The 24,224-nt window shown below is 47.1% G+C and overlaps 1 protein-coding gene across 1 annotated transcript in view; it reads right to left on the reverse strand.

The window, feature by feature from the left end:
• SLC30A9 (solute carrier family 30 member 9) overlaps positions 1-12,059 on the reverse strand; it is a 105,744-nt gene extending 93,685 nt beyond the window's left edge. The window contains exon 1 of the mRNA XM_073645603.1: positions 11,878-12,059. Within this exon, the coding sequence (XP_073501704.1) occupies positions 11,878-11,977 (100 nt within the window). The 5' untranslated portion in view covers positions 11,978-12,059. The remainder of the gene's footprint in view (positions 1-11,877) is intronic.
• Between the last annotated feature and the right edge of the window lie 12,165 nt (positions 12,060-24,224).

A 24,224-nucleotide genomic window follows, 5' to 3' on the forward strand; every position in this document is an offset into this window, starting at 1 on the left:
TTAACTATTCAGACGCTGATGTCAATCTCTGACAGCATCAATTAAATGGTTGTGTTCCATGTGACAACCAGTTTTAGAAATTGGCAATAAAGACAAGCTAGAACAGAGTACACACCAATGTTCAACGTCAAGCATATCATTGTAAAAGCTATTTCATAAACTGCTCAACCCACAATCACTGGCTGAGACCGGTCGCCTCCTGGAAAAGCAGCCTAAGCTTGTACATTTATCAGGAGATTGCAGATATAGGGCAGAGAACAACTGATGTGGTGATCTCCTCACTGAGACACGTGTGGGCACCCACCATTCGGGGCACTGGAGTGGGCACCCACCATTCGGGGCACTGGAGTGGGCACCCACCATTCGGGGCACTGGAGTGGGCACCCACCATTCGGGGCATTGGTGTGGGCACCAGCTACAGCACCGCTACCTACATGACCTTGTGTGTGAGAAACTGAAGCTGCTTTAAGAGGAGCCATCATTTAATTATTATTTTATAAATCAATAGAAGTTCTCTACAATTCCAGTGCCATAATCTGGTTTATACAGGTACCCTGATTTATGAAGCATGCTGAGATCAGTTTCCCTTCCCTACTGTGAATAGAACAGGTCTTGCTCTGTTCTGAGTAGCCCCAGTGTTTGCCTTGAACCTAGGTGGAAAACAAAGTGATTGCATATACTGTACCATCACTTACTGATCGTTGGGGTCAGATTACGTGACTGAAGAGGCCACAGCACAGACCCTGTAGCATATGTGCACATCACCACTTTTTTTTTTTTTTAGACACCGGTGTAACTGCACAGTTTCTGCTATAGGAAGATGCAGGCACTTTTTTTTCACAAAGCATCTACTTTGGAGCCTCTTGCATCGCTTTTGTAGTGCTTCTCACTAAATTATATCATCAAAAAATTGATTTATTTCAGTTCTTCAATACAAAAAGTGAAACTCATATTATACAGAGTCATTACAAACAGAGTGATCTATTTCAAGTGTTTATTTCTGTTAATGTTGATGATTATGGCTTACAGCCAATGAAAACACAAAAGTCATTATCTCAGTAAATTAGAATAATTAACAAAATACACCTGCAAAGGCTTCCTATGCGTTTAGAAAGGTCCCTTAGTCTGTTTCAGTAGTCTCCACAATCATGGGGAAGACTGCTGACTTGACAGATGTCCAGAAGGCCGTCATTGACACACTCCACAAGGAGGGTAAGCCACAAAAGGTCATTACTAAGGAAGCTGGCTGTTCACACAGTGCTGTATCCAAGCATATTAATGGAAAGTTGAATGGAAGGAAAAAGTGTGGTAGAAAAAGGAGTACAAGCAACTAGGATAACCACAGCCTTGAAAGGATTGTTAAGAAAAAACAAGTCAAAACTTTGAGGGAGATTCACAAGGAGTGGACTGCTGCTGGAGTCATTGCTTCAAGAGCCACCAGACACAGACGTATCTAGGACATGGGCTACAAGTGTCACATTCCTTGTGTCAAGCCACTCATGACCAATAGACAACGCCAGAAGCGTCTTACCTGGGCAAAGGAGAAAAAGACCTGGACTGTTGCTCAGTGGTCCACGGTGTTGTTTTCAGATGAAAGTAAATTTTGCATTTAATTTAGAAATCAAGATCCCAGAGTCTGGAGGAAGAGTGGAGAGGCCACAATCCAAGCTGCTTGAGGTCTAGGGGGAAGTTTCCACAATCAGTGATGGTTTGGGGAGCCATGTCATCTGCTGGTGTAGGTCCACTGTGTTTTATCAAGACCAAAGTAAGCGCAGCCGTCTACCAGGAAATTTTAGAGCACTTCATGCTTCCCTCTGCCGACAAGCTTTTTGGAGATGGAAATGTCATTCTCCAGCAGGACTTGACACCTGTCCACACTGCCAAAAGTACCTATACCTGGTTTACAAACAACAGTATCACTGTGCTTGATTGGCCAGCAAACTCGCCTGACCTTAACCCAATAGAGAATCTATGGGGCATTGTCAAGAGGAAGATGAGAGACACCAGACCCAACAATGCAGACGAGCTGAAGGCTGCTATCAAAGCAACCTGGGCTTCCATATCACCTCAGCAGTGCCACAGGCTGATCGCCTCCAAACCACGACGCATTGTACTTGTATATAAAGTAGTAACGGCTTCCAAGCTGACGGCGCCAGAAGAATGGAGCAGTCACTTCTTTTACACACTTTTCAACTTTCGAAGCCTGAAGCAGTTAAGAGAAGTTATAAAAGACAGAACATGTGCACAGCATTTGAAAAGTTGCAACTTAAATGTGTAACTTTTCAGAATGCTGGAGAACACCGGGACTGGAAGTGACAGTGACTCCAGTGCCTGAGCACAAGAAAACTGAAGTCACGGTCCTGAGAATGGCGGAACAGAGCAAAGGAGAGACGGCAGGCAGAATGCGCAGGTTTACTGGTCGCACACCAAATGGCAAAGGCAAGCAGGGAAGGAGAAATCCAGTATAATGAGAGAGGAGGCAGTCTTATCTTCTGGGCAGAATACAACCCAGAGCCTGGAAGATCAAAATGAAAAAAGATTATTTTTAAAGAACAAGAGCAACATCCAAGAGTCATACACGTAGGACTAGTTTCAGCTTTATAATACCTGTACGCCCAGATTATTAGCTAAAAACGCTCAAATGGGGTGACAGATACGGTGATACCCTTTAATGTGGGTCTAAGAGGTCACTACCTCCACTTTATAAAATGGGAACAGCTGTCGCAGGTCCCACACGTTACATTGTACAGATGATTATATTCACATGAGGAGATGGGGAAGCCTTAGTGACATGACAATATTATAACGAGGATTCCCCATCAGGATGATTGCTATCTACCTATTAGGGTATAAGGACTGAATGCATAGACTGCATTACATGAACATTCATCTGCACCCAAATATTCCCTGGCAAAATCAGCCAGCACCTCTGATATTAAAGACCCCTCACTCCAAGACAGACAGCTGATAGGGATGTCAAACTCAAACACGCAGAATGAAAAACCGATTAGTATACAGAATAACAGGCCCCACATAGTCCTCCATACAGTATAACGGGCCCCACATAGTCCTCCATACAGAATAACGGGCCCCACATAGTCCTCCATACAGAATAACGGGCCCCACATAGTCCTCCATACAGAATAACGGGCCCCACATAGTCCTCCATACAGAATAACGGGCCCCACATAGTCCTCCATACAGAATAACGGGCCCCACATAGTCCTCCATACAGAATAACGGGCCCCACATAGTCCTCCATACAGAATAACGGGCCCCACATAGTCCTCCATACAGAATAACGGGCCCCACATAGTCCTCCATACAGAATAACGGGCCCCACATAGTCCTCCATACAGAATAACGGGCCCCACATAGTCCTCCATACAGAATAACGGGCCCCACATAGTCCTCCATACAGAATAACGGGCCCCACATAGTCCTCCATACAGAATAACGGGCCCCACATAGTCCTCCATACAGAATAACGGGCCCCACATAGTCCTCCATACAGAATAACGGGCCCCACATAGTCCTCCATACAGAATAACGGGCCCCACATAGTCCTCCATACAGAATAACGGGCCCCACATAGTCCTCCATACAGAATAACGGGCCCCACATAGTCCTCCATACAGAATAACGGGCCCCACATAGTCCTCCATACAGAATAACGGGCCCCACATAGTCCTCCATACAGAATAACGGGCCCCACATAGTCCTCCATACAGAATAACGGGCCCCACATAGTCCTCCATACAGAATAACGGGCCCCACATAGTCCTCCATACAGAATAACGGGCCCCACATAGTCCTCCATACAGAATAACGGGCCCCACATAGTCCTCCATACAGAATAACGGGCCCCACATAGTCCTCCATACAGAATAACGGGCCCCACATAGTCCTCCATACAGAATAACGGGCCCCACATAGTCCACCATACAGAATAACGGGCCCCACATAGTCCACCATACAGAATAACGGGCCCCACATAGTCCACCATACAGAATAATGGGCCCCACATAGTCCTCCATACAGAATAATGGGCCCCACATAGTCCTCCATACAGAATAATGGGCCCCACATAGTCCTCCATACAGAATAATGGGCCCCACATAGTCCTCCATACAGAATAATGGGCCCCACATAGTCCTCCATACAGAATAATGGCCCCCACATAGTCCTCCATACAGAATAATGGCCCCCACATAGTCCTCCATACAGAATAATGGCCCCCACATAGTCCTCCATACAGAATAATGGCCCCACATAGTCCTCCATACAGTATAACGGGCCCCACATAGTCCTCCATACAGTATAACGGGCCCCACATAGTCCAAGAGAGCAGTGTACTGTGTGAGCGCCGATAACCATCACATTGTGATAACCGTCGCGATGCACAGACATCTTACCCAAGACCACATAAGTATGCATAATCCGAAAGTGGGCAGAAGCCACTGCCAGACCTCCTACAAGGCTGCTCCTTTGGGCTCATTCTCACTTCAGTTTTGTACATGTGAGTGCTATGCGTTTTTTTCCCAGATAGAACTCGTACCTATGACAGTCTATGGGCTTGTTCACATGTCCGATTTTTTCCTTGGATCGAGCAGTCCATGAAAAATCACGGAGACATCTTCGGTCAAAATCAGCAATGCAAGTCAATAGGTCAGAGAAAAAAAAAATATTTCAATGCCATCCGTGTGCAGCCTGGTTTTCATTGACAAATAGGAGAAGGTAGAAAACTTTTTTTTTCCTCATCAGTCAAAAAAAAATGACCAAACTCTGATGAAAATCAGCTCATTTTTCTGATACGTCAATAAAACTGATGTGTGAATGAAGCCTTAATCCACATGCCGGTAAACCCCATACAGATTATATAGGAAATCAAAATTCATGATCCAAGGCGTATGAGCAAGTTTAGTGCTGATATGTTCGATTACAAGAATATCCGTAAGTGCTGTATGCCAGCTGGGCACAACGTCTTACATGTACAGGATTGTGTGGGCACAAGAATGATGGGAGCTATCAGCAGTGTGGCGGTGATTGACAGCGAGACTCCTGAAACAACAGGCAGGATCTGAGAAGATTCAGATCCAGGCAGTTTTCAAGACCCTTTTCCCCCCAAAAAAATACATTAAGTATTGATCGCAGTGCAGACAAAAGCAACAATTAAGACTGATGCGGTGAAGGTCTTGAATAAAGACTAGCAGGAAAAACAAGAAGTGTTGGCACATTGGCAGCTGGGAACCACTAAATTGAGGCCTCGTTCAGACATCTATTATTCTCCTATGTGGAAAAACGTACAAATTTTTATCAGTGAGCAGGATCAAATTTTCATCAGTGATTTTCTTTTACGGGAAAAAAAAAAAAATAACGTTTCTCCTACCCATTACAGTGTTAAAAAAGGAGAGCATCAGGAAGTCCGTGCGGACCCATAAGCTTGTATTGATTACTTTAATCTGTGACTCAAATCAAAACTAGACCTGATGCCAAGACTTGTGTAGACACATTGCGTGCAAAAAACACGGAGATGTGATGTGTATGGGAAAACCCCTTTCAAAATGGTCAACACTTCATTTAACTAGGGCCCCGATGACCGTCCAATAAAAGTGTATGCAGACTTATGACAGTATATGAAGTTAAATGTTACAATTAAAAAAATTAATGAGCATATGAAATAATCATACTTGTGTACATATGCCCCTAGAAGGGATATAGATTATCTGCACCATATTCACTTAACGTTTATATTACATGTATATGTAACCAGGGCTGTGGTGTTGGAGTCAATTTTGGTGGAGTCGGTATAAAATGAACCGACTCCAGACTCCTAAAATATATAATAATTTGGGTATAGTAGTACAATGCAGGATGTGCTGTAAATCTTTTCATAAGAATCTGGGAAAGTTAGGAAATGTCCTATAAATGTCCGTTCTGTTCCTGATCCAAGGATCTCGGCTTTTAGTTGAGATGAATCTGTGCTGCACTTTATGTACACGCTCAGTAGTGAGGCCGGGCTGTGGGGTCCGAGTCAGGGAAATTGAGGAGTCGGAGGTTTGGCTAGTAACCACTGCAGATCTTTCACTCATTTCAAAAAATGGTGTTACTTCTGCTAAAATCATACTTTTACATAAATATGCTATAGTATAAGAAGAGCAGAAATTTGCGAACCCAATCAGCTTGTGCTGCATAAAATGTATGACTATTAAACGAAGCCCAGGCCGCTGTACACACTGAGCATCTCTAGAGACCAGTCATGATCCAGAATCATCTGACCAGGACTAATTCCAAAAGCAGCAGCTTCATTACAATCACATGGAGTACAGCAGCCGAACAATGGGGCCTCCGAATAGAAAATGATTAAATTACAACTTCCTTTATAAAAATGAGCATAAATTAGATCAATGCTGCTTCCAATAATAAGGAGTTCTTTAACTACAAGGGTCTTCGAATAAAATAATAATTAAGTTTGTTGCTGATATTTCATCCTCATTTCTCCCTACAAGGACAATGCACATCTATGATTGACCGACTATTCAGAAAATCTAATAACGCTGAGATAGTAATAATGTGAGACTGAAGCCCTCATCCACAAATCAAAGATGGCTGAACCAATATGAAGGAAATCGGATGACAGCCTTAAGTGCATGGAGGCCACCGAAAGACAACGACAACATGCCCCCACCCCCCACCATGTATTGTGGAATAATTAAAGAATGTGTTTATAAGATTTGCTTGAGTGCTGGGCTACACCTCTGCTATCCAGCTTACACGTTAACGCCTGACCTTTTTCGTTGTTCTTTTTGAGCTGTCTGGCCACAGCTTTCTCCTCCTTCCCCTTTGAAACACATGGACATTCGGCTGAGCCAAACGTTCACATATATATTGAAATCAGGAAAGAGACAGAAACGATTGTACAAACGTTTGGTAAGTATGAAAATATACATGAGTACCAATACATTGTAGAATTGACATAAGCAGCCATCACAGAACTTTTTTTCTGGCCCCGTACATACAGCTGAACAGCACATAGTGGCCGCTGCTGGGCAGGGCTGTGGAGTCGGTAAGCCAAACCTCCGACTCCCTCATACATGGCTCATGTTTAAGTGATAAATTTACTGTAGCACAGATTCATCTCGGCTAAAAGTCTAGACCAGGGGTCCTCAAACTACAGCCCGCGGGCCACATGCGGCCCGCGGAGGACTTTTATCCGGCCCGCCGGGCTATGGGCGGAGGAGAGGAGAGCGGTGTCAGCGCCCGCCCTTCTCCCCTGCTTGCTCAGGGCCCCAGCAGGCGGATACTTACCTCTCCCCGTGCCTCTGCAGATCCGCTGTCTTCCCGCTCTGCGCTCCCTGTGACGTCTCAGGTCAGAGGGTGCGGTGACGTCTTTACACCGCGCCCTCCCGAGTGCCGTCACAGGCAGCGCAGAGCGGGACGACGCAGCTGCGACGCTTGAGTCCAGACCAGAGTAGAGCAGCGGCAGCAAGTGAGGAGTGAGGCGAGTATTGGATTTTTTTTTTTTAAATGTATGGAGGCATAGGTCATTATATGGGGGGGGGGGGTGATATCCTGCAAGGGGTATAATATGGGGGGGTGACATCCTGCATGGGGCATTATATGGGGGGTGGCATCCAGCATGGGGCATTATAAGGGGGGTGGCAGCCTGCATGGGGCATTATAAGGGGTGGAACAGCCTGCATGGGGCATTATAAGGGGTGGAACAGCCTGCATGGGGCATTATAAGGGGGAAACAGCCTGCCTATTGGGGACATTTACCTGCCTACTGGGGACATTTACCTGCCTACTGAGGACATTTACCTGCCTACTGGGGACATTTACCTGCCTACTGGGGACCTATGCTGCCTATTGGGGACATTTACCTGCCTATTGGGGACATTTACCTGCCTATTGAGAACCTATGCTGCCTATTGGGTACAGTTACCTAACTATTGAAATACCGGTTGATTTAACTTTACTTGTTCTTCATTTTAAATATTGTATTTGTTCCTGTATTGTTTTTTTTACTACAAAATAAGATATGTGCAGTGTGCATAGGAATTAGTTCATAGTTTTTTTTAAAAACTATATTCCGGCCCTCCAATGGTCTGAGGGACCGTGAACTGGCCCCCTGTTTAAAAAGTTTGAGGACCCCTGGTCTAGACCCTTAGATCAGGAATAGGACAGACATTTATAGGACATTTCATAACTTTCCCAAATTCTTAAGAAAAAATATTCCCCACAAACTGCATTGAATTAGTGCACCCAAATTATTATATATTTTAGGAGTCGGAGTCAGTCCATTTTATACCGACTCCACAGCCCTGGTGCTGGGTACTCAAGCTCTGATCTTATTGAATTTAATAAATACATTGCTGTAAAAAAAAAATCTCCTTTACAGAACCTGAGCTTGTACCACCCATAAAGTTGCAGGTTATAAATGATGCTCCAAAAGGGGAAAGGCCCCCAAATAAACCTATCCCCATCCCTTTGGAGCAGAAGATGACTGCGAGGGTCAGGGATCAGTGGCCTCTCCTCTGTGAAGCTTAGAGACAGACATGCTCCCAGCACCTACTAGGCTGCCACTCCAGTGGAAGTAGAAGCTCAGTTGGTTCTCCTCCTAATGGAGAAGAGATGGGCGCTGAGGAACCTGATGAAATCCTCCTGACAATCACACACAGTGAAAACAATCAAAATAAATGGGAAAGTATTACACTGATACGGACAGGATATTTAAAAATTCCCATTCTAGCCAAAATACCTAGAATAAAGATTTGTGCTTAAAAGTAAGAAAACTCAAGTGGAGCCTCAAACCCAGTGACTTAAAGCACCCCAGGGTCACCATGCACCTCGGGCTCCAAAACTACTCAGCCCATGACTTCATTCCTAGATCAGCCAGCCCAATGATCCACACACTGCGCATTAAAGGGTTCACAATTTTGGAAGTTATTTCTTATCCATGGGATAGGAAATAACTTCCCCAATCACAGGGGGTAAGACCACAAGTACCCCCACTATCCTGAAAACTGGGGCTCTGAGGAGTCACGTGTGAATGGAGCGTTGGTCGATCAAGGGCAGTCGTTCCATTCATTCTTAATGTGACTGTCGGAGATAGATGTGCGCTGTGCTTGGTAGGTCACGCATGATCAACCACAGCGGTATTCACACAGGGCTCTTCAGCCTCAGTTTTAGGAATTGGTGGGGGTGTTCCCACTGTCAGACCCCCAGTGATTGGGAAGTTATCCCCTATTCCAAATCCACTGATAAGTACAAGTACTACACTTGATTTTAGCCAAAAGTCTGAGAAGTGATAATACAGATATCATTTGCTACAGTTGTGTCCTATCAAGCCAAATCTGATACTTCTTACCGATACACTGTAGTAAATGTCCAAGGACTGGGGAGGACAGGGGGGAGTTTTGTGCTCTGACGTATTCAGCTCATAGATTAAATTACTACAGACCTCATGTATAAAAACTGTTCGCTAATGAAGTTTCAGTGCTGGTCATAGCAGTCATTGGGCAGGTGCTGTCCTTGCGGATATTCAGCAGGTGTACATGTCTTATAGGCAATATTCAATGGGAGCACACCGTGACCGCCGGCCGCACACCGTGACCGCCGGCCGCACACCGTGACCGCCGGCCGCACACCGTGACCGCCGGCCGCACACCGTGACCGCCGGCCGCACACCGTGACCGCCGGCCGCACACCGTGACCGCCGGCCGCACACCGTGACCGCCGGCCGCACACCGTGACCGCCGGCCGCACACCACCTGTGTTGTAGCCGAATTCATGTGTAGATACAACTTTAGGCCGATCATCCATTTCTGTATAATGCTTTATTTTACTAGTGAGTAATAACAGCCGACCGAAGGAGGTCCTGGCATGGGGCCCCTATGAGTGCCTCATTATTGTAGCATCCACAACTTTATCGAAAATACACATCTCAAAACTTAACCACCCCAAAAAAAATCTATACCCCCCACCCCCAGCCTATTATCCACATTTGTGAAACAAATGATCATGCAGCCAACTATCTGAGCAGATCCTCAGGTCAGTCGCTTATAATCCGACATTGGATCTATTTTTGTCCCATGCTGGATTTCAAGACTGGATTAACTCCTTGATGACCGTCCACTGTCTTTTGACAGCAGCCGGTGCAAATCACGAGCGAGCAGCAATCCTTTAATATAGGTCAGCGACATGACAGTCAGAGTCAGCGGGTTCACAAAGGACAAGAGAGAAGCAGTTCTCGTCACTTCTGTCTTGGAGACTACATAGCACTTGTTAAGTGCTATCTAGAGACAACAGGCAGAGGCAATGCTGTTCTTCTACTGGAACCAGCAATCACTGGATGCCCCATGGTATGGAAGAGCTGCTAGGTCTTAGGGGACTCCGATTACCTCTGCCCGTAACTAATGTGTACATTCAGGGAGGGTCTTTGGAGTTAAAGTGGAAAACCACAAAATAAAAAAAATAACTGTTTTGAAACCTTACAGGGACATACATTAGTAAAAAATACGACGACAACCTAGTGCCGGGACTACAAATCAGAAGAGGTGTTGATATTCCAAGCAGATAAGCGGTGGCTGACAGGCCTCCTGCCTAGCAGCCATGGACTACTGATGTGGCTGGTAGACAAGTGTCCTACAAACTGATTCAATATCAGACTGGTGGGAGTCCAACATCTGGCACCTTGACAATCACCTGATATCAGCTCCCCAGACATCCCCTATGTACACAATGCATGGAGCCAGGACAGCACAGCTCTGTAGTGACTGTGCTCGGGTACTGTAGCTCAGAAGTATGGCCATTACACTGTACCCAAAACATGGTGTATATCCGGCCACTGGAGCTGAAAACAGCGGATAGGTCGTCAATATCAGAAAACGGGGATACAATACCCCCACAACCGCTGAACGGATTGATGCTGTGTCCTAAGTATAGGCGATCACTACCACAGTCCAGGACAAGCCATTTATCACTGGATTAAAATTAAAGAGTGAGGTGTTATTTGGATATAGTCTGTGTACTATATGTAGGTGCTGCTGATTTCTCCTGGAGGATGCAAAGGTCAAAGCTTCATAAGAAGCACCAAGCTGATAAGAAAAGTCCAAGCAGGAGAGTCATGGATGCAGCAGCGGTCAGTATGAATAGAGGTGAAGGTAGACAGAGCTCAGGAACAAGTTAAAGGGTTTTTACCAAGTTATTCCCTATTGATAGCATAGGAGATAATTTGATCTTGGGGTCCGATTGATGCCTGGGACCCCTAGCAATCCCAAGAACAAGGCTCTGAAGAGCCCCATCAATATAGAGCTGAGGAACTCTGCTCCATCCATTCATTCATTCTCATTTTAAGAACTCCCATAGAAGTGGATGGAGAATACCCGGCACGCACAGCTGCTCCTCCATCCCAGGGGGCACAAGAGGGGTCCGCATCCATGAGACGGGGGTCAGAGCTGGGACTTCGTCTATCAAACGGTTATGGCAGCTCTGTACATATAACAAATGGGAATGTGTCAATGTTTTCATATTTGGTCTGTGTGACCCCGTCACTATCTGGAGCTCCCCACACCCCGCGTTACTAGGGGCCGCACTCAGTGGTGGACTGTATGTGGAGGAGACAGCACTGATCATGTGACAGCACAATAATGGCGGACCCCCAATGTGTCAGTGCACGTCTATGGGGCTACAACCTGCCGGACACAGACCCATACATATATATATATATATATATATATATATATATATAGGTCTGTGTCCGGCAGGTTGTAGCCCCATAGACGTGTACTGACACCCTCAGCACTGGGCTCAGCAGGGCAGTCATGTGCTGCTGTGTGTGGGGTCTCCATGTCTGGCCTCCCCTCACATACTCACCATGACAGGCCCGGCCACAGCTCGGCGGCACCGCATGAACACGCAGGTAAAGCCTGCAGAGTGAGGACCAGCCCCGGCTCCGGGCAGACGCCCCCGCCATAGTGCAGTCCTGCTCCTTTCCGGCAGCACACTCGGCTCATCCAGCTGACTGTGTACCTGTTACTGGTCCTGTCACTAGAGCACGGCTTGGAAGCAATGATATTTGTCTCGGCTTCTGTGGCCATTTTCTTGTAGATCATCCCGTTGCTTTCTATGCTAATAGTCTACAAGAAAATGGCGGAAAAGAAAACTGAGAAGAAGCTGCGCTCATACAACGCCATGGGTTTGTGTACATGTGACATAGAAAGAGAGCGACACCGCGTACTGGCGCCATCTAGCGGTGATACTCAGAGCTGCAGCTATCTTACTACAGCACAGCTTTATTTATATCAGAACGGGCAATACAGCGTGGTGCGCCTGACATCATAGGGGCAGAATAAGGCCTAACATCACAGGGGCAGAATAAGGCCTGACATCACAGGGGCAGAATAAGGCCTGACATCACAGGGGCAGAACAAGGCCTGACATCACAGGGGCAGAATAAGGCCTGACATCACAGGGGCAGAACAAGGCCTGACATCACAGGGGCAGAATAAGGCCTGACATCACAGGGGCAGAAGAAGACCTGACATCACAGGGGCAGAATAAGGCCTGACATCACAGGGGCAGAACAAGGCCTGACATCACAGGGGCAGAACAAGGCCTGACATCACAGGGGCAGAAGAAGACCTGACATCACAGGGGCAGCATAAGGCCTGACATCACAGGGGCAGAATAAGGCCTGACATCACAGGGGCAGAATAAGGCCTGACATCACAGGGGCAGAACAAGGCCTGACATCACAGGGGCAGAATAAGGCCTGACATCACAGGGGCAGAAGAAGACCTGACATCACAGGGGCAGAATAAGGCCTGACATCACAGGGGCAGAACAAGGCCTGACATCACAGGGGCAGAATAAGGCCTGACATCACAGGGGCAGAACAAGGCCTGACATCACAGGGGCAGAACAAGGCCTGACATCACAGGGGCAGAAGAAGACCTGACATCACAGGGGCAGCATAAGGCCTGACATCACAGGGGCAGAATAAGGCCTGACATCACAGGGGCAGAATAAGGCCTGACATCACAGGGGCAGAACAAGGCCTGACATCACAGGGGCAGAACAAGGCCTGACATCACAGGGGCAGAACAAGGCCTGACATCACAGGGGCAGAATAAGGCCTGACATCACAGGGGCAGCATAAGGCCTGACATCACAGGGGCAGCATAAGGCCTGACATCACAGGGGCAGAATAAGGCCTGACATCACAGGGGCAGAACAAGGCCTGACATCACAGGGGCAGAACAAGGCCTGACATCACAGAGGCAGCATAAGGCCTGACATCACAGGGGCAGAATAAGGCCTGACATCACAGGGGCAGAATAAGGCCTGACATCACGGGGGCAGAATAAGGCCTGACATCACGGGGGCAGAACAAGGCCTGACATCACAGGAGCAGAATAAAGCCGGACATCACAGGGGCAGAATAAGGCCTGACATCACAGGGGCAGAATAAGGCCTGACATCACAGGGGCAGAATAAGGCCTGACATCACAGGAGCAGAATAAGGCCTGACATCACAGGGGCAGAACAAGGCCTGACATCACAGGTGCAGAATAACGCCTGACATCACAGGGGCAGAATAAGGCCTGGCATCACAGGGGCAGAATAAGGCCTGACATCACAGGGGCAGAATAAGGCCTGACATCACAGGGGCAGAACAAGGCCTGACATCACAGGGGCAAAACAAGGCCTGACATCACAGGGGCAGAATAAGGCCTGACATCACAGGGGCAGAAGAAGGCCTGACATCACAGGGGCAGAATAAGGCCTCATTCACATCCGACCGAGTTTCATCAGTGTATGATCTGTGCTTAATTTTTTTCTATTTTTCTCATCTGCAAAAAAAATAAATAAAAATTTCAAAGATTCTCCTGCCTAATGCAATTTTAAAAATGGAGAACACTCAGCCTACAGGCTCAGGCTTGTATGACTGGTTTCTGTACTGACTATGATTCACAGCCCCGCCCCAGTTATGAACAGCCCGGCCCCCGCACTGCACAGCCTGTCCCCCGTTATGCAGAGCACTGGCCCTCTTGTTATGCACAGCCCAGCCCTACTATTATGCACAGCCCAGCCTCCCTGTTATGCATAGTTCAGCCTCCCCGTTATGCATAGCCCAGCCTCCCCGTTATGCATAGCCCAGCGCCCGCACAGCCCGAACCCCAGCACTGCACAGCCCGGCCTCCGCACTGCACAGCCCGACCCCAATTATGCACAGCCCAGCCTCCCCGTTATGCACAGCCCAGCCTCTCCATTATGCACAGCCCAGCCTCCCCATTATGCACAGCCCAGCCCCCTCGTTATGCACAACACCTGCCCCCTCGTTATGCACGGCCCAACTTCCCCTTTATGCATGGCCCAGCCTCCCCGTTATGCATGGCCCAGCCTCCCCGTTATGCATGGCCCGGCCCTCCTGTTATGCACAACCCAGCCCCCTCATTATGCACAGCACAGCCTCCCCATAATGCACAGCCCGACCCTCCTGTTATGCACAGCTTGGCCCCAGTTATGCATAGCCTGGCCCCCTCGTTATGCACAGCCTCCCCGTTATGCACATTTCGGCCCTCCTTTTATGCACAGCCTGGCCCCAGTTATGCATACCCCAGCCTCCCCATTATGCACAGCCCAGCCTCCCCATTATGCACAGCCCGGTCCTCCTGTTATGCACAGCTTGGCCCCAGTTATGCACAGCCTGGCCCCCTCATTATGCACAGTCTCCCCGTTATGCACAGCCCAGCCTCCCCGTTATGCACAGCCCAGCCTTCTCATTATGAACAGCCCAGCCTCCCCTCAATAAATAAATAAACCACAATAGTGCATGAAAATAATATAGGGTACTTAGTTAACATAATTTTGATCAAAATAATGCAAAAGCCATCCCACCTCGTCACGGTGACCCTATATGTGACAGTCCTAACTCTTATATTTAGTACCTTACCGTTTGTCAAGTGACATGCATGTGGATAAGGGCTGAGAGACTGAACCCATCTAGTGGACACACAGACCTGGGAAACAAGATGAATAAACTTTCACTGGCACTTGTTATGCACAGCTCGGCCCCCTTGTTTTGCACAGCCCAGCCTCCCTGTTATGCACAGCCTGGCACCTGTTATGCACAGCCCGGCCCCCTCGTTATGCACAGCTCGGCACCTGTTATGCATAGCATTGCACCTGTTATGCACAGCCTTGCACCTGTTATGCACAGCCTGGCCCTCCTGTTATGCACAGCCCGGCCCCCTCGTTATGCACAGCCTGGCACCTGTTATGCACAGCCCGGCCTCCCCGTTATGCACAGTCTTGCACCTGTTATGCACAGCCCTGCCTCCTCGTTATGCTTAGACCGGCACCTGTTATGGACAGCCTGGCCATACAATGCACAGCCTGTCCCCCGCAATGCACAGCCCGACCCCACTTATGCACAGTACCGGCCCTCTCGTTATGCACAGCCCAGCCTCCCCGCAATGCACAGCCCAGCCCTACTGTTATGCACAGCTCAGCCTCCCTGTTATGCATATGTCAAAATGAGAAGAGAGAGTTTTATTGGCATAAAATTGAATTTTATTACATAATAAATCAATATATAAAAAGAGTATTCACACAATAAATAGAGAATAAAGTGCATGGAAATAGCAGCGATGACCACCGGTGTCAATAGTTCTACATATAGATAAAACTCATGTAATCTACGAATAGTGGGTAGAAAATAATATGGCCAAGCTAAATTAGCGAATGAGTTTGTGTATCAGTCCTATAGAAAATGTAATTAAATGGTTCCAGTAAACAAAGTAGTTTCCAAATAGGACTGATAAAATACTTATATGTTACACAAACCTCTGTGTATGGCCTAACAGAGTTATCTATTAGAGATTAAGAGAGTCATCGTTGGTCTTACCAAGTAAATGGGCCAAAAAAAGACACCAGCGGTTAGGGTAAGCGATGGCGTATCCCAGCGTGCCCTGTTATGCATAGCCCAGCCTCCCCGTTATGCACAGCCCTGCCTCCCCGTTATGCACAGCCCAGCCCCCTGCACAGCCCGGACCCAAGCCCTGCACAGCCCGACCCCAATTATGCACAGCACCGGCCTTCTCGTTATTCACAGCCCAGCCTCCCCATTATGCACAGCCCAGCCCCCTCGTTATGCACAACACTGGCCCCCTCATTATGGTCGGCCCAGCCTCCCCGTTATGCATGGCCCAGCCTCCCCGTTATGCACAGCCCGGCCCTCCTGTTATGCACAGCCTGGCCCCCTCATTATGCACAGCCTGGCCCCCTCATTATGCACAGCCTAGCCTCCCCATTATGCACAGCCCAGCCTCCCCATAATGCACAGCCTGGCCCTCCTGTTATGCACAGCTTGGCCCCAGTTATGCATAGCCTGGCCCCCTCGTTATGCACAGCCTCCCTGTTATGCATAGCCCAGCCTCCCGATTAAGCACAGCCCGGCCCTCCTGTTATGCACAGCTTGGCCCCAGTTATGCACAGCCTGGCCCCCTCGTTATGCACAGTCTCCCTGTTATGCACAGCCCAGCCTCCTCGTTATGCACAGCTCAGCCTCCCCCGTTATGAACAGCCCTTACCGTTTGTCAAGTGACATGCATGTGGATAAGGGCTGAGAGACTGAACCCAGCTAGTGGACACACAGACCTAGGAAGCAAGATGAATAAACTTTCACTGACACTTGTTATACACAGCCCGGCCCCCTTGTTTTGCACAGCCCAGCCTCCCCGTTACGCACAGCCTGGCACCTGTTATGCACAGCCCGGCCCCCTCATTATGCACAGCACGGCACCTGTTATGCACAGCCTTGCACCTGTTATGCACAACCCGGCCCCCTCGTTATGCACAGCCTGGCACCTGTTATGCACAGCCCGGCCTCCCCGTTATGCACAGCCTGGCACCTGTTATGCACAGCCCGGCCCCCTCATTATGCTTAGACCGGCACCTGTTATGGACAGCCCACCCCCCTGGTTATGCACAGCCCGGCACCTGTTATGCACAACCCGGCCCTCCTGTTATGCACAGCCTTGCACCTGTTATGCACAGCCTGGCACCTGTTATGCACGCACAGCCCAGCCTCTCCGTTATGCACAGCCTGGCACCTGTTATGCACAGCCCAGCCTCCCCGTTATGCACAGCCTGGCACCTGTTATGCACAAAATAATGCAAAAGCCACGGTGACCCTATATGGGACAGTCCTAACTCTAATGTTTAATACCTTACCGTTTGTCAAGTGACATGCATGTGGAGAAGGGCTGAGAGACTGAACCCAGCTAGTGGACACATAGACCTGGGAAGCAAGATGAATAAACGGCCCCCTTGTTTTGCACAGCCCAGCCTCCCCGTTATGCACAGCCTGGCACCTGTTATGCACAGCCCGGCCCCCTCGTTATGCACAGCCCGGTGTTAGAATCTATGTTGTTTTACTTTTCGGCCATCTTTTTGTGGTTTGCTGGCTTCTAGTCTTTTCCTCTGGTGCTCGGTGTATTGGTCACGTGATCTCCTCACTCTTTATTACTCAGCACCTGTCTCCCATTCCTCACTGGACATCAGTGTTGTTACGCTTGTGCTCTGGCTAAGTTGCCTTGTTAGTTCTTTGTGCTTAGGACAATTGATATCCTGGGACTTCTTGTTCCACCAGTTTTGTTTCCTTTAATCTTCGTTTCTGCAAGTAACTTTTCTTTTAGGAGGTCTCCTGTTTTTGCTCCCAGTCCTTAGATCTTTTAGGGACACCCTATTCCCTTCCTTCAGGTCTTCGTTTGAGTTCAGTGCAGGATCGTCGGTGGGGCTATTCACAAGGAATAGGGCACCCACCCCAGCGTAGGGTTTAAGCTGAGTCTCAGTGCAGGGACAGCTTTTCCCTCTTATTCCTTAGTTCTTAGTTGCATAGCATAACAGTATGTCCAGCCCTGTTTAACCCCTTAAGCCCCGCGGGTGGTTTGCACGTTAATGACCGGGCCAATTTTTACAATTCTGACCACTGTCACTTTATGAGGTAATTACTCTGGAACGCTTCAACAGATCCCCCTGATTCTGAGACTGTTTTTTCGTGACATATTGTACTTCGTGATTGTGGAAAAATTTCTTCGATATCACTTGCGTTTATTTGTGAAAAAAACGGAAATTTGGCGAAAATTTTGAAAATTTTGCAATTTTCAAAATTTGAATTTTTAAGCCCTGAAATCAGAGCGATATGTCACACAAAAGAGTTAATAAATAACATTTCCCACATGTCTACTTTACATCAGCACAATTTTTTTTTGTTAGGGAGCTATAAGGGTTAAAAGTTGACCAGCGATTTCTCATTTTTCCAACAAAATTTACAAAACCATTTTTTTAGGGACCACATCATATTTGAAGTCACTTTGAGAGGTCTTTATGACAGAAAATACCCAAAAGTGACACCACTCTAAAAACTGCACCCCTCAAGGTGCTCAAAACCACATTCAAGAACTTTATTAACCCTTCAGGTGCTTCATAGGAATTTTTTGAATGTGGAAGAAAAAAATGAACATTTAACTTTTTTCACAAAAATGTTACTTTAGACCCAATTTTTTTTATTTTCACAGGGGTAACAAGAAAAAATGGACCGCAAAATTTGGTGTGCAATTTCCCCTGGGCACGCAGATACCCAATATTTGGTGAAAAAACACTGTTTGGGCGCACTGTAGGGCTCGGAAGGGAAGGAGCGCCATTTGACTTTTTGATTGTAAAATTTGCTTGAATAATTAGCGGACACCATGTTGCGTTTAGAGAGCCCCTGTGTGCCCAAACATTGGAGCTCCCCCACAAGTGACCCCATTTTGGAAACTAGACCCCCCAAGGCACCTATCTAGATGCATAGTGAGCAGTTGCAACCCCCAGGTGCTTCACAAATTGATTCGTAAAAATGAAAAAGTTAAAAAAAAAAACACTTTTTCATTGTTACGAATCAATTTGTGAAGCACCTGGGGGTTCCAACTGCTCACTATGCATTTAGATAGGTGCCTTGGGGGGTCTAGTTTCCAAAATGGGGTCACTTGTGGGGGAGTTCCAATGTTTGGGCACACAGAGGCTCTCTAAATGCAACATGGTATCCGCTAACAAATTGAATGGAAAATCGGCTCAAATTGTTAGCGGACACCACATTGTGTTTGGAGAGCCCCTCTGTGCCCAAACTTTGGAGCTCCCCCACAAGTGACCCCATTTTGGAAACTAGACCCCCCAAGGCACCTTTCTAGATGCATAGTGAGCACTTGGAACCCCCAGGTGCTTCACAAATTGATTCGTAATAATGAAAAAGTGAAAAAAAAACACTTTTTCATTTTTACGAATCAATTTGTGAAGCACCTAGGGGTTCCAAGTGCTCACTATGCATCTAGATAGGTGCCTTGGGGGGTCTAGTTTCCAAAATGGGGTCACTTGTGGGGGAGCTCCAATGTTTGGGCACACAGGGACTCTCTAAATGCAACATGGTATACCCACGATACTCAATGCATACCAGAGCACCCGATGCAAACTCAAGTAGCGAGCACTTGCTCTCAACACTAGTCGCCATATCGTCATCTTTTTTTCTTACTTTTGAAAAAAATCCCAACCCCAGCCCTAACCCTAGCACAACCCTAGCCCCAGCACAACCCTAGCCCCAAACCCAGCCCTAACCCTAGCCCAATCCTAACCCAAGAGTTTATTTTTGACGCCGTTCCTTGTGCGGTATAAGTGATTAGATGACTTTATTCTTCGGGTCGGTGTGATTACAGCAATGCCAGAATCATATAGGGTTTTTATGACTGACAGCTGTCACACACTAAAAGACGCATTTTTTGTAAAATCTAGTTTTTGCATCGCCATATTTTGAGAGCTATAATTTTTCCAGATTTTGGCAGACAGTCATGTGACGGCTCGTTTTTTGCGGGATGACTTGACGTTGTTATTGGTGCCATTTTCAGGCACGTGACATTTTTTGATCGCTTTCTATTCCGATTTTTGGGAGGCAGAATAAACAAAAACCAACAATTCAGGAATTTTTTTTTTTTTTTTTCTTCTGTTCCACGTGTGGTAAAATTGATGAGGTAGCTTTATTCTTCGGGTCAGTACGTTTACAGCGGTACCACATTTGTATCATTTTTCTATGTTTTGGCGCTTATACACAATAAAAGCTATTTTATAGAAAAAAATATTTTTTAGTATCGCTTTATTCTGAGAGCTATAACTTTTTTATTTTTCGGCTGATGGACGCGGCGATACCAAATATGTGTACTTTTATTGTTTTTTTTTTATTTTTTTTATAATAATATTTATTGATGGGTACATTATATTTTTATTTTTGGTGTATTATTTTTTTTATTTTTTTATAATATTTTTGCACATTTTTTTTTTTTTTTTTCCACTTTCACACAGTTTATACACTTTATTACTTTGTCCCACTCTGGGACTTTCACTTTTTTTTTTCTGATCGCCTGCATGGCACAGGAATGGAGCACCATCCCTATGCCATGAAGGCTGTCAGAAATGCACAGTGTGAAGATTGCTTGGAGATGCACTGCGCATGTCCAAGCAATCTTCCTGCTCTGTGGTGACCCGGATGTTGTCATGACGACATCGGGTCGTCATGGCAACACCCGGGAAGCCTTTGCAGACTGCGCTGGAAGCCGGAAGAGGAGGTGAGTATCGCCGATCACCTCCCCTTGCCCCCGCAATCGACTTCGATCGCGGCATCGCGGGGGTTAATGTGCTGGGAGCGGTGCAGGACCGCTCCCTGCACATAGTACCGGGTGTCAGCTGTGACAATCAGCTGACACCCGGCGGCGATCGCGCCCGCACAGCCTGTGTGCGCGCGCGATCGCGATGACGTACTAATACGGGTCTGGCTCTTAAGTCCCAGGGCACAGACGCGTATTAGTACGTCAGATGTTATTAAGGGGTTAAAAAAAAAAAAAGGTGTTTTTTTTTTCTCCTCTCCTCTTCCTGGGTTTTCTTCAGTATGGGTACCATCCAGGAGCTTGCTCAATGCTTGCAAGGGTTGACTGTGGAGGTTGCCGGTCTTCAGCAGTACGTGAGTAAATACCCTGAAGAACGCTATGAAGAACCTAAGGTAGGATTACCTGAGTGTTTCTCGGGGAAACGACAGGATTTTTTTTCATTTAAAAATGCTTGCTTGTTGTATTTTCGGCTCAGACCTAGATCTTCTGGGAGTTAACTACAGTGTGTAGGGATTATTATGTCTCTATTGCGTAAAGAACCTCAAACCAGGGCGTTTTCCTTGTCTCCTGATGATCATTGTTTGAGGTCTGTGGAGGCATTTTTTGATGCCATGGGTTTGCTGTATGATGATCCTGATCGGGTTACATCAGCTGAGGCAGAGCTCAGTCGTCTCAAACAGGGTTCTCTTGATGCTGAGAGTTATTGCACCCTGTTCAGACGATGGTCTGCAGAGGTCAGGTGGAATGACCCTGAACTCAAGTTTGTACTTGCTAAATTGCCTTCCCCGGTCGTCCTGGGGTTGCCCTGGTTAAAGGTGCATAATCCTTTGCTGGACTGGTCGTCTGGTTCCATAAGATCCTGGGGTCAGGGGTGTTATGGTAAGTGTTGTAATGTTCTGTTGTGAAGGGGGAGTTACCTGAACCCATTCAGGATTTTTGGAGGTTTTTTTCGGAGGTGGAGTCGAAAGCTTTACCACCTCATAGAGATTATGATTGCGCTATTGGGTTCATCCCTCATGCTAAGCTCCCAAAGAGTCGGTTGTTTAATCTGACAATTTCCGAGAGGGAGGCTTTGAAAGAATACCTTCAGACTAGTTTAGCTGCAGGTTACATAAGACCCTCTAAGTCTCCTGTGGCGGTTGGGTTCTTTTTTGTCAAAAAGAAGGATGGGGGTCTTAGGCCATGTCTGGATTTTCGGGAGATTAATAAAATCACTGTGCACAATCCTTACCCGTGACCACTTATTCCCGATTTGTTTAACCAATTGACCGTAGCTAAATGGTTTTCTAAGATTGACCTTCGTGGGGCATATAATTTGCTGCGGGTGAAGGACGGCGATGAATGGAAGACAGCTTTTAACATTTTGAGTGTTTAGTGATGCCTTTTGGGCTTACTAACGCTCCTGCACTTTTTCAAAATTTCATCAATGACATTCTGAGACCCTTGATCGGTAGGAGTGTTATTGTTTATCTGGATGATATTTTGATTTAGTCATTGGATCTTGAGTCTCATTGGCAGAGAGTCTGCAAATTTCTTCAGATGCTGAGAGATAACACACTCTTTGCTAAATTGGAGAAGTGTCAGTTTGCTGTCCAGAAAATTAGTTTTTTGGGTTACTTTGTCTCTTGTGATGGTTTTGAGATGGACCTGGTAAAAGTTCAGGCTGTGCTGGAGTGGCCGAGGCCTGAAGGTTTGAAGTCCGTACATAAAGAATTTCTCTGTCATCGCTAAACCCATTACTGATCTCACCAAGAAGGGTGCTAATACAGTCCAATGGTCCACTGAGGCTATTGAAGCTTTTGAGTATCTCAAGGAGAGGCTCAGCTCTGCTCCTGTTCTTATCCAGACTGATGAGACCAGGCCATTTTTGGTTGAGGTGTATGCCTCATCTATAGGCGTAGGGGCAGTTACTTCCCAGGAGGGAGAGGATGGGGTGCATCCCTGTGCTTTCTTTTTAAACATTTTTTCTGAGACAGAGTTCAACTATGATGTTGGGAATCGTGAGTTGTTGGCTATTAAACTCGCGTTCGAGCATTGGCGACATTTTTTGGAGGGGGTTCGACATCCTATACAGGTTTTCACTGATCATAAGAATTTGATTTATCTGGACACAGCTAAACGTTTGAATGCCCGTCAGGCTAGGTGGGCACTGTTTTTTGCCCGGTTCAATTTTTCTGTAACCTTTGTCCCGGGGACAAAGAATGGTACGGCTGACGCTTTGTCTCGTAGTTTCTCTCCAGCGGTGAATGCTGAGAGGGAGGAGTGTATTTTGCAGAGAGGGGTGGTGGTGGCCGCATTGGATTCTGAGTTGGAGAATAGCGTCCTAGGAGCTCAGAGTGCGGCACCAACTAACACTCCGTGTGGTAAATTGTTTGTGCCTAGAGCCTTGAGGAGAGCGTTGTTTGTGAATGTCATGAGTCTCGGTTGGCGGGTCACCAAGGGATTTCGGGAAACTAGGAAGTCTATCGGTCGGAGTTTCTGGTGGCCAGGGTGGCAAAGAGAAGTCATCAAGTGGGTGCGTCAGTGTTCTGTGTGCGCTAGGTCGAAGGCCTCTCATGCTCCTGCTGCGTGGTTGCTGTGCCCCTTGGAAGTTCCTAGTTCGCCATGGACGCACCTTGCCATGGATTTTATCACCGATCTGCCTGCATCAGAGGGTTTTTCTGTCATCTGGGTTGTGAAACGGTTTAGTAAAATGTGTCATCTGCTTCCGTTCAACAAGTTACCTTGCGCTAAGACTCTTGCTAAGGCTTTTGTGAAGGAGATTGTCAGGCTTCATGGTGTTCCCACGGACATTGTTTCCGATAGAGGATCACAGTTTGTGGCTCGCTTTTGGCGTGTTTTTTGTGACAGATTGAAAATTCTCGTCGGGGTATCATCCAGAGTCCAATGGATAGACTGAAAGGAAGAACCAGGAAGTCGAGCAGTTTTTGAGATGTTTTGTGGCTGACAATCAGGAAATGTGGTCAGAATTTCTACCACTTGCTGAGTTTGCCCTTAATAATCATACTTCTGCCTCGGCTGGGTGTTCTCCTTTTTTTAGTTGTTCTGGCAGGTATCCATGTTTTGGTCCATTTTCCAAAGTTGGGGCTGCTGTACCGGAGGAGGACAATTTTTCTGGTGATTTGGAGAGGGTTTGGACTAGTGTGCGCCTGAATCTTAAAAAGGCTAACAGGAGATCAAAAAGGAATTTTGACAAAAAAAGAAAGGAGTCCTTGTTTGCGGTTGGGGACATGATTTGGTTGTCCTCTAGGAATCTTCATTTGAAAATTCCTACTAAAAAACTGGGGCCTAAATTTGTGGGTCCTTTCAAAGTGGTTCAGATTGTCAACTCGGCAGCGGTGAGGTTGGGCATTCCCTCGTCCTAGAGGATTCTGTGTTTCATGTGTCGTTACTTAAGAAGGCGGATGTAGCATCAGCGTCTCGGCCTTCTGCCAGGTAGAGACGCCGTTCCCCTCACCGCTGTGGTCCAGGTCCGGCATCCTCCCGCTCCCCTGCTGCTGTGGCGCGCACCGCGCACAGCTTCCT

The sequence above is a fragment of the Phyllobates terribilis genome, unplaced genomic scaffold (assembly GCF_046119375.1).
Source record: "Phyllobates terribilis strain yellow unplaced genomic scaffold, ASM4611937v1 Scaffold_1__5_contigs__length_1240528914, whole genome shotgun sequence".
Lineage (NCBI taxonomy): Eukaryota > Metazoa > Chordata > Amphibia > Anura > Dendrobatidae > Phyllobates > Phyllobates terribilis.